The sequence below is a fragment of the Misgurnus anguillicaudatus genome, chromosome 21 (assembly GCF_027580225.2).
Source record: "Misgurnus anguillicaudatus chromosome 21, ASM2758022v2, whole genome shotgun sequence".
NCBI lineage: Eukaryota > Metazoa > Chordata > Actinopteri > Cypriniformes > Cobitidae > Misgurnus > Misgurnus anguillicaudatus.
In genome coordinates this window covers 58007679-58019428 of record NC_073357.2, presented here as the reverse complement: position 1 = coordinate 58019428, position 11750 = coordinate 58007679, and the positions used below count along the sequence as shown (strand labels likewise).

Here is an 11750-nt window from a genome sequence, read left to right as displayed (position 1 = left end):
CCGGGCTTTAGGGCACTCAATAATGCAAACACGAAGAGACGCGTTTTAAAAAGCAAGCGAACATAAAATCTTTCTGTTATTGACAGGGCACATACAAACAAAATTATATCCACAGTATTCTTTTTCTAATAAAAACATTTGTTTATGTCTTAAGTGTATGTATTACAGTCAGAAACCAGTCTGTGCTTATTTGGTCTTATTACACGGCTCTCTGGAATGCTTGATTCTGATTGGTCAGTTGAGACATTTGCAGGTTCGTTCTTTTCGAATAATAACCGCTCCAAAATAATAACGCATAGCCGGACTACTTGCACGAGTTATATCGCTCCGCGCCAATAAAGATCAATAAAGATTACTGTCTGTGTGGCGCCATCTTGTGACAAACACTCGACAACCACGACAAGAGACAGACAGCTTACTGAGACTGAACTTGACAAAATAGAGCATGACAGCTACGAAGCACACAAACAAAAAAATACAGAATGGGGATTAAAACTTCTCAAAGAGAAAAAATGGAGACAAGTATGAAGCAGAGGATCTTTATAAGGTATTACGATCATTTTATGCATCTGTGCAAAGTTTCGCGGAAGGATAAAGATGTTAATTTAAAACAAATATGCCAATAAAATGTTTCAAATTCATATTCATGTCCAGTTTTTTTTCTTATGTGGCAAGTAGCCGTGTAATAAGCGGGATAATGTAGAGGCAGCCGGTAGTTATTGGGAAATAAGCCCCTTCAGTGTGATACAAGACCCTCCGCTTCGCGTCGGGTCCTGATCACACTGTCGGGGCTTATTTCCCAATAACTACCGGCTGCCTCTACATTATCCCTTACTTAAAGAGACAGTAACCTAAATTAACCTACTTAAAGCTGTGTCATTAATGTTAATCAAACAACCAAAGAGAAAATCACTTTCGTAGCTCTTAAAAGAATAATAATTATATTTAATTTATACAATAAAGACAGTGTTATGATTCACTTAATTCGATTTCTGTAGCTAATGCTAATTTCAGACCTTACTTAATGTGCCACTTTGTTCTTTTTTATGAATATTTGCAATTCCTTTATTTGTTATTAGATTTTTCCCACCACCTTTTTGCTGATCCGAAAAATAATCTGATCCGTGCCTCAAAAACTGTAATTAGATCCGTCACACCCTTAGTAAAGTATTGCATCAATGTAATTGAAATAGCATTTCTACTCGTTAGTAAAATTGTGACATAATACAAATCATTTGCATTTTCATTAGTATAAGCAAATGGAAAACCAAAGTCCAAGCAAGTTATAATGACCATATTAATTTTCATTAGCAATTCCACATCTACTGTTGAAAAGAGGAACATGAACATTAAAAAATAAAATCAAAAGCACTTCATGTAAAATTTATAAACAGATTAAAGATACATACATTTATGAATGGTTTGACAAGTAAATATCTTTGTTCCTCTCAGAGAAAAACTGAGTACTTCACATTAAATATGGCAATAATATTATTTAAACTTGTAAAATTAAACTCTATGTTGTATCTGTATTTACCTCACACTCAAAAACACCTCAATCCTCCTTTTACCGACAGTTCTTTTCCTTCAACCGACAGGCGGCGAGATGCGGCGCACTCCGTATGACGTCATCACACGATATTCTCCGAGAAGCAAAATAAAAGTCCCTTTATTTAATCTATGTCCAGAAACATAAATGTAGATTCTTGAAATCACCTCCCTTGTTTGTTATATTTAGAAATGAAATACAGTACTTCTTAGATTCCCTCTCAAAAATGGAAAAACGAACTGCAATTAAATTGTATAATCTGTTTATATTATATATCCTGTTTTAAGGTTTTATTTTTTTTTTTCATTTATTTGTATTAATTTTTTTTTTGTATTACTGTGTTTTTTGATTTATTTATTTTGAGCCCACCTCGCCTACAAGACAAATACTGTTGTTTATGCCATTTTGTTGTATGTTGATTTTGTATTCAATAAAAAAAAAAAAAAAAAACATGAAATACATGGAAATAATAACTATCATCCACAAAAAACACACAAGGCGTCAAATTATAGTTAAAACAAATATATTTAATGTTAAATATCCCACATTTTCCAAACAATTACAATGCTGAATCAACCAATGATTGACAATACATCTTAATCAAGCTTTACAACAGACACTTCAAATATTTATATATAAAAAGTTTAAATAAAGAAATTAAACTTTATGCAAAGTATGAGTTTGTTTACTAACAAACTAGCAAGCAAAAGTGAAATATATTAAAGTGAAGTGTATAATTCAATTTTAAATAAATAGTAATGAAACCAGACATAAATAGAATAAGAGTTATTTTTAATAATAATGTAAGCAATGTTAAAGTTAAAAAAGTGTAGAGTTGAGAATAGAGTGCCGGATGATGCATTTTTGTAACCCTGGAAGTTAGCGGGACGCTGGTTCCCTGGCTAAAAAAAATCCCTTTAGACTATTGGATTATCGCAAATATCAGCTCTAAGTTTAACAAAAGTTTATCACACCTGCACATTTTGTCCAACAAGATAATCTTCATATATTAGCACTTTTTTTTTTAGTAAATTATTATTTTTTTATTTCTAGTAAATGCATTGCATTTAGACTTTAAAATTCATAAAAGTTGTGTTCATCTTCAAAGATTAATTTAGATAAAACATGCAAGTTGTTTTTTTGCGATAATCCAAAAGTCTATGGGAAAATGAATGTTTTTTTTTCTCAAAGGGAACCAGTGTCCAGCTAACTTTTGGGTTAGCCTACAAAAATATGTCATCCCTGCGACACTCTATAGGGGGAAATGATCAAGGGTCCTTACCAGCCCCGAACCTGTGTACCCAATATACTGATTTACGGCATGGGGAACTAAACTGACTGAGACAAATCCATAGACTTGTTAAGATTATGTAATGCTGCAATACATAACTTTTTTGTGAAAAAAAAAATTAGTTATTGAGCAAGCACATAAACAATCAGCGTTCAAAACTGTGTCCTCATATTACCCTAATTAAAAACAGGCTGCTTATAATAATGATTAATACGTTTGTTGAGTCAGATTTCACATAAAATGTAAGTTGCTTTTAAATACATGTAAATAAAGGTACATAAAGTAACCTGCAATTTTACAATTCAAACAGAGATGGCGATAGAGAGGCAAAAGTTACAGATTGCAGCTTTAACAAGTAATACAAAAAATTTGATATTTATTGGAGTAATTCAATGGCAGTGCACGGTTTCTCTCCAGTATGCAGTTTTTCATGTTATATACCTTTCTCAACTCTTTCCAAAATGTGAGCAATTTTTGGGTTTTCTCCAGTGTGGGTCTTTTAGTGCTGCTCCAGCTTTTTTGAGTCCTAGAAAGGTGCACACATAAACTTTTACAATGTATGAGACTTTAGGTGTCTCTTTAACAGAGCTGCTGAAATAAACTTTTTATCGCACTGATCGCAGCTAAACGGCCTTTCGCTGGAGTGAAACTGCAGATGAAGTTTGAGACTTTGTGCATGTGCGAAACTCTTATCACACAGATGGCACGAGTAAGGCTTCTCACCAGTATGAATTCTTATGTGGTTCTTAAGAGGTGCTCGTTGTGAAAAACTTGCATCACACTGAGGGCACCTGAAAGGTTTTTCTCCAGTGTGAACACGTATGTGACCTTCCAGATGTGCTTTTAATTGGAAACTCTTATCACACTGAGGACAGATGTACGGTCTCACTCCTGTATGAGTCTTCAGGTGATTATTAAGAATTGCTTTAGTTAAAAAACGCTTATCACACAGAACGCACCCAAAGGGCCTCTCACCTTTGTGACTCATCATGTGATATCTAAAGTGACCTTTTTGGATAAAAGTTTTCTCACACTGGGAGCATGCGTAAGGCCTCTCACCGGTGTGAAGCGGTAAGTGATGCTTAAGGTGACCTTTGTGTGAGAAAGTCTTATCACAAAAACTGCAACCAAAAGATTTTTTGGCTTTAACTCTTTCTTCAGTTGATTTCTCATCACTTTGTGAGATGCTGAAAGAATTTTCATCAGTTATGAAACTGTTGTGTTGATGTTCATCCTTCACTTCATTGTGTTCTTCACCTTCCTCTTTTACTGCCATGAGCTCTAAAATGAACATAGTAACATTATTAACATATAAAAAATTATTAACAATTAAACCCTAATTTAATATAAGAATATAAAATAAAATGTTTGTGTTTGCTGGTTTATTCAACCAAATTATGATGTTTTCAATAACATAAAATGTAGGGCTGCATAACGATTAATTGCAACTAACTGTTTGCAGAATAAAAGTTCACAGTTTACATCATATAGACCATTTCAAAACATGTAAATAACACTGGTCCAGAAGCACTTCCTGTTTCCGTTTTTTAACACTAGATAAACGTTGGGATAAAATAAACTAACAGAACATATAAACCTGAATTAACTGAAGTTAAACAAACATCTTAAAGATAATAATATATGTGAAATAAAAAAATAACTGTCACAAACTGTAACAGGAAGTGTTTCTGGACCAGTGCCGCTTACATCATTTGAACCGGTCTATATATGTGTGTTTATATTGTGTAAGAAATATTTAGATGTGCATATACATTTCTATATAATTTATATATATATATGATCCTCAGCAGTGATTAATGATTAATGAAGATTAGACACAAACCTGTTTGTTGTTGAGTATGTTGAGGTGTTATAGCGAATGATTCAGGATCAGTCTCCTCTTTAACACACTCCATCATTACAACAGTGGATCAGAATAGTAGAGTAGTTGAATGTGTTGTGACAGCAGCTGCTTGTTTGACTTCTTCACAGTATTTATAGATGAACTGGTGTGATAGTGACTTCACTGAAGATTGTCTCATTTAAGATCGTTTCTTCAGCATCTACATTAACAGACCTGTGAAAATAAACAGACCAACATTAACATACATTTGGCGAATAAAGCAACTGTTTATGCTGCGCTGTTTGGGATTTGTGTGCGCGTTCAAGGGCACTCAATAATGCACACACGAAGAGACGCGTTTTAAAAAGCAAACGAACATAAAATCTTTCTGTTATTGACAGGGCACATACAAACAAAATGATCTTCACAGTATTCTTTTTCTAATAAAAACATTTGTTTATGCCTTAAGTGTATGTATAGATTACAGTCAGAAACCAGTCTGTGCTTATTTGGTCTTAAAGAGACAGTAAATTAAATTAAATTAAATTAACCTACTTAAAGCTGTGTCATTAATGTTAATCAAACAACCAAAGACAAAGAGAAAATCACTTTTGTAGCTCTAAAAAGAATAATAATTATATTTAATTTATACAATAAACACAGTGTTATGATTAATTTAATTTGATTTCTGTAACTAATGCTAATTTCAGACCTTTGTTCTTTTTTATGAATATTTGCCATTTCTTTATTTGTTCTTAGATTTTTCCCACCCCCTTTTTGTTGATCTGAAAAATAATCTGATCCATGCCTCAAAAACTGTAATGAGATCCGTCACACCCCTAGTAAAGTTGATGGCCATAAATGCAAGGGTACTAATAATTGGCATAATAATTTCTTTCGGTGTTCTGGTTTTCGGCCTTGGTTTCCTCTTTTTTGGTTTCGGCAAAGAATTTTCATTTCGGTGCATCCCTATTGTTTAGTGAACTTAGAGGGTTAGGGTGTAGTTTCCCGGACAGGGGTTAGCTAAGGCCTTAGTTTAATTAGGAAATATAACTAGTTTTAACTATCATGCCTTACTAAAAAAATTACTTGTGTGCATTGAGGCAAAACAAAGAGCACTGCGAGTTGTTTTCAGTTTGGACAGCTCTTACATTTATTTAATCCCTGTCCAGGAAACTGCCCCTATATCATATAAGACATGTCAGTGCAAAGTTTTTGTTAAAACTGCTTATTACACGGCTCTCTGGAATGCTTGATTCTGATTGGTCAGTTGAGACATTTGCAGGTTCGTTCTTTTCGAATAATAACCGCTCCAAAATAATAACGCATAGCCGGACTACTTGCACGAGTTATATCGCTCCGCGCCAAAAAAGATCAATAAAGATTACTGTCTGTGTGGCGCCATCTTGTGACGAACACTCGACGGCCACGACGGGACGCGGACAGCTTGCTGGGACTGAACTTGACAAAATAGAGCATGACAGCTACGAAGCACACAAACAAAAAAAATACAGAATGGGGATTAAAACTTCTCAAAGAGAAAAAATGGAGACAAGTATGAAGCAGAGGATCTTTATAAGGTATTACGATCATTTTATGCATCTGTGCAAAGTTTCGCGGAAGGATAAAAATGTTAATTTAAAACAAATATGCCAATAAAATGTTTCAAATTCATATACATGTCCAGTTTTTTTTTCTTATGTGGCAAGTAGCCGTGTAATAAGCGGGATAATGTAGAGGCAGCCGGCAGCCACTGGGAAACAAGCCCCTTCAGCGCGATACAAGACCCTCCGCTTCGCGTTGGGTCCCGATCACACTGTCGGGGCTTATTTCCCAATAACTACCGGCTGCCTCTACATTATCCCTTACTTAAACATGCATTTTAGTCTGGGCTAGGAAACCATTCCTAATAATTAATTGGTGTCACCCTTTTTAACAGGACAGGGCAGGCATACAACTAAAAGATGCTCAAACATAAAACTAAAAGAGCTCAAAATGTCTTAAATCAAGAAAACAATATGAGTGTGTAAACAAAAACAGAATCTTCATTTGTGGCAAACTACCGTAGTTCTTTAACTAGATATAATCTGAACGTACTGCATCAATGTAATTGAAATAGCATTTTCTACTCGTTACTAAAATTGTAACATAATACAAATCATTGTATTTTCATTTTTCCAAACATATGAAAAAACCAAAGTCCAAGCAAGTTATAATGACCATATTAATTTTCATTAGCAATTCCACATCTGCTGTTGAAAAGAGGAACATGAACATTTAAAAAAAAATCATAAACACCATGTAAAATTTATAAACAGATTAAAGATACATACATTTATGAATGGTTTGACAAGTAAATATCTTTGTTCCTCTCAGCGAAAAACTGAGTACTTCACATTAAATATGGCAATAATATTATTTAAACTTGTAAAATTAAAACCTATTTTGTATCTGTATTTTGTGCTATATTTACCTCACACAAACACCTCAATTTTCCTTTAACCGCCAGTTCTTTTCCTTTAGCCGACAGTCGAGATGCGGCGCACTCCGTATGACGTCATCACACGACATTCTCCGAGAAGCAAAATAAAAGTCCCTTTATTTAATCTATGTCCAGAACCATGAAATACATGGAAATAATAACTATCATCCACAAAAAACACACAAGGCGTCAAATTATAGATAAAACAAATATATTTAATGTTAAATATCCCACATTTTCCAAACAATTACAATGCTGAATCAACCAATGATTGACAATACATCTTAATCAAGCTTTACAACAGACACTTCAAATATTTATATATAAAAAGTTTAAATAAAGAAATTAAACTTTATGCAAAGTATGAGTTTGTTTACTAACAAACTAGCAAGCAAAAGTGAAATATATTAAAGTGAAGTGTATGAATTCACTTTTAAATAAATAATATTGAAACCAGACATAAATAGCATAAGAGTTATTTTTAATAGTATTGTAAGCAATGTTAAAGGTAAAAAAGTGTAGAGTTGAGAATTGAGTGCTGCAGGGAGGATGCACTTTTGTAGGCCAACCCTGGAAGTTAGCGGGACACTGGTTCCCTTGCTAAAAAATCCCTATAGACTTTTGGATTATTGCAAAAAATCAGCTCCAAGTCTAAGAAAAGTTTATAACACTTGCACATTTTGTCCAACAAGATAATCTTCATAGATTAGCACAACTTTTATGCAATTTTTTAGTAAATTATATTTTTTTTATTTCTAGAAAATGCATTGCAGTTAGACTTTAAAATTCATAAAAGTTGTGTTTATCTTTGAAGATTAATTTAGACAAAACATGCAAGCTATTTTTGCGATAATCCAAAAGTCTATGGGAAAAATGAATGTTTTTTTCTCAAAGGGAAACAGTGTCCCGCCAACTTCTGGGTTGGCCTACAAAAATACCTCATCCCTAAGGCACTCTAGGGGGAAATGAGCAAGGGTCCTTACCAGCCCCCGAACCTGTGTACCCACTGATTTACGACATAGGGAACTACAAAACTGACTGAGACACATCCATAGACTTGTTAAGATTATGTAATGCTGCAATACGTAATTTTTTTGGTGTAAAAATAAACAAAATCAGTTATTGAGCAAGCACATAAACAATCAGCGTTAAAAATGTGTCCTCATATTACCCTAATTAAAAACAGGCTGCTTATAATAATGATTAATGCGTTTGTTGAGTCAGATTTCACATAAAATGTAAGTTGCAATTTTACAATTCAAACAGAGATGGCGATAGAGAGGCAAAAGATACAGATTGCAGCTTTAACAAGTAATACAAACATTTTTTGATATTTATTGGAGTAATTCAATGGCAGTGCACGGTTTCTTTCCAATATGCAGTTTTTCATGTTATATACCTTTCTCAACTCTTTCCAAAATGTGAGCAATTTTTGGGTTTTCTCCAGTATGGGTCTTTTAGTGCTGCTCCAGCTTTTTTAAGTCCTAGAAAGGTGCACACATAAACTTTTACAATGTATGAGACTTTAGGTGTCTCTTTAACAGAGCTGCTGAAATAAACTTTTTATCGCACTGATCGCAGCTAAACGGCCTTTCGCTGGAGTGAAACAGCAGATGAAGTTTGAGACTTTGTGAATGTGTGAAACTCTTATCACACAGATGGCACGAGTAAGGCTTCTCACCTGTATGAACACGTATGTGACCTTCCAGATGTGCTTTTAATTGGAAACTCTTATCACACTGAGGACAGACGTACGGTCTCACTCCTGTATGAGTCTTCAGGTGATTATTAAGAATTGCTTTAGTTAAAAAACGCTTATCACACAAAATGCACCCAAAGGGCCTCTCACCTTTGTGACTCATCATGTGATATCTAAAGTGACCTTTTTGGATAAAAGTTTTCTCACACTGGGAGCATGCGTAAGGCCTCTCACCGGTGTGAAGCGGTAAGTGATGCTTAAGGTGACCTTTGTGTGAGAAAGTCTTACCACAAAAACTGCAACCAAAAGATTTTTTGGCTTTAACTCTTTCTTCTTGAGTTGATTTCTCATCACTTTGTGAGATGCTGAAAGAATTTTCATCAATTATGAAACTGTTGTGTTGATGTTCATCCTTCACTTCATTGTGTTCTTCACCTTTCTCTTTTACTGCCATGAGCTCTAAAATGAACATAGTAACATTATTAACATATAAAAAATGATTAACAATTAAACCCTAATTTAATATAAGAATATAAAATAAAATGTTTGTGTTTGCTAATTTATTAAAACCAAATTATGATGTTTTCAATAACATAAAATGTAGGGCTGCATAACGATTAATTGCCACTATTTTTTGCAAAATAAAAGTTTACAGTTTACATCATATATATATAGAAGATTAGACACAAACCTCTCTGTTCTTCAGGTGTTATTGTGAATGATTCAGGATCAGTCTCTTCTTTAACACACTCCATCATTACAACAGTGGATCAGAATAGTAGAGTAGTTGAATGTGTTGTGACAGCAGCTGCTTGTTTGACGACTTCACACAGTATTTATAGATGAACTATGATCAAATAAACATAAAGGGTAAACAATGACAGAATCTTCAATGTAATAGCATGCGTGACACTGTTTACTGTGTCGTCTAAAACAGATACTCTTCTTTTGATTTTTCAAATCTTGGTATCGTATGGAAATGTTTTCCAGGCTTTTATACATGCAAATTATTAAGTATATTATGTGGACTTAAAATGGTGAAACCCTGCAAATTGTTTGCATAATAGCTTTTACCCATCAGAAAATCTGCTATTGAAAAGATCAGCATGGAAAAGAAGAACGGTACTTTCTCCAAAACATTTCCTTAAAAACGCATCAACAGATAATAAAAATCATCATACCTGAATCGAAAAGTAAAACTCTTCGCCTTGGCTTGCATAAACGTTAGCCCTTGTTAAACAACTCTTAGTAGTTTAAAATAAAGTATTGCAATATTCCAGTATTATTTAAAATAGCTTTTGTGACATTTTAAAACAAATAAATCGTTTGTTTATAATTTGATTCACCGCACAAACTCGTTTCCCCTATCCTACTGATCCGCAGCGCAGAACGAATTACGTCACCACTAGGCAGGCTGTGAGAGGCAAAATAAAAGTCCCTTTAAGTTTAAATAATCCAAAATCGTCAAACGCATTAAAAAATAAACTTTCTAAAAAATGCACAAAACGTGAGTGTGGTGAAAAAATAAATATATTAAAGATTAAATATCATACATTACAATACATAATAGACCAATAAATTACACGGCAACTTATTAATAACTTATAGTCTGAATTGCAAGTGATGACAAAATAAATATTATAAAGTCGTATCTTTTATTATTTTGGATTGTTTGCTGGCTGCACACAGAAACAAACAAACATCATGACTAGAGTAGACTGATTCACGAATAAATAACTCAGGCAATGACCATATACAGAAAAATTATGTAAAGATATCTAGTGCAGGGAGACTGCATGAAGCCTAAAGTATATTTCTCTTGTATCCTATACAGTTAAAAATACACTACATTGTTATAATGTGCTTTATACAGACATTTTTTCAACAATTTAGTAATTCTCAGCCTACAGCACTGCACATATCCATCTAAGACCTTATTAGATCATTAACCTCCTAAGACCTGAGCTTTGGTTTGTCTTTTTTCCCCAGATTTCTTCCAGCTATTTTGGGGTTAGGAAGAACCAATAAATATATTAACCAAATATTTTTCTTTGAACATGAAGCAGTGTAAGTGTCCACGTTTGTGTACAACAGATTCCAGTTACACAGAATTAAGTATTATGATGCAAAAAAGGTCTTAGGAGGTTAATGCCTGTATTAATTTATATTTAATAATTTAGCAGACGCTTTTATCTAAAGCAACTTACAAATGAGGGTGAATTGAGCATTTTGTCACAAGAGCCAATAATAAGCATAGTACCCAAGAAATTACAAGTAGTGAACAGCATTGAGAGGTATTTAACAATGTTTAACAAAGTGGCAGTTTATACACAAGAGATTTGTCTTCAGATGTTTTATGGAATCAGACAATTAGAGGAAGACTGACTGAAAAATGCTTTTAAATGTGTAGTGCTGGATAGGGCAATAAATTATGAGATTATACTATTAATAAAGTCTCAAGACTTTTCATTTCTCTTTCCATCATTAACAAAATTTAGATTTTAAGTATATGGATGGAGATATAGACAGCAGTTGCCATTATTTAACAAATTACCCCCAATGAGTGGTCAAAAAAACCCTAATTGCATTCGATGCAATTCCGAAATATCACATTATAAATACCAAGAATGAATTGGGTATGAACAGGACAATTTTAATATCAGTATTTGTCACACATTACAAAGACTTTAATATTAAAAAGTATGATCTTTTTCCTATTACCTGTTTTCACCTCTGGATTTTCTGTGGGTCTGGATTCATCTGCTTAACAAAGTATTTCATATTCATTGAAAATAAAAATTATCATAAAAGAGAAAGTCTTCTATGGTACTGAAAATAGTGAGGAGAAGCATTTGTTTCCCCATTCCAGAATAGTAAAACACATAT

General features: G+C 33.4%; 2 protein-coding genes across 7 annotated transcripts in view; both read right to left on the bottom strand.

Annotated features, from left to right (window-relative positions):
* The window catches only part of LOC129452109 (uncharacterized), a 32047-nt gene extending 21781 nt beyond the window's left edge, over positions 1-10266 (bottom strand). For 2 of the 6 annotated variants that reach the window (XM_073859491.1, XM_073859493.1), the window contains exons 1-2: positions 7157-7283; positions 4684-4917 (exon numbers count right to left, since the gene is read on the bottom strand). In XM_073859491.1, coding sequence (XP_073715592.1) covers positions 4684-4759 — 76 coding nt within the window. In that variant the 5' untranslated portion in view covers positions 4760-4917; positions 7157-7283. Of the gene's footprint in view, positions 1-2055; positions 4122-4683; positions 4918-7156; positions 7284-7359; positions 9324-9555; positions 9712-10045 lie in introns of those variants that run through there. The other 4 variants (XR_012360112.1, XR_012360111.1, XR_012360110.1 and 1 more) reach the window with 4 other exon arrangements.
* Positions 1-11750, bottom strand: part of LOC141349150 (uncharacterized) — a 99331-nt gene that overhangs the window by 6474 nt on the left and 81107 nt on the right. The window lies entirely within an intron of this gene.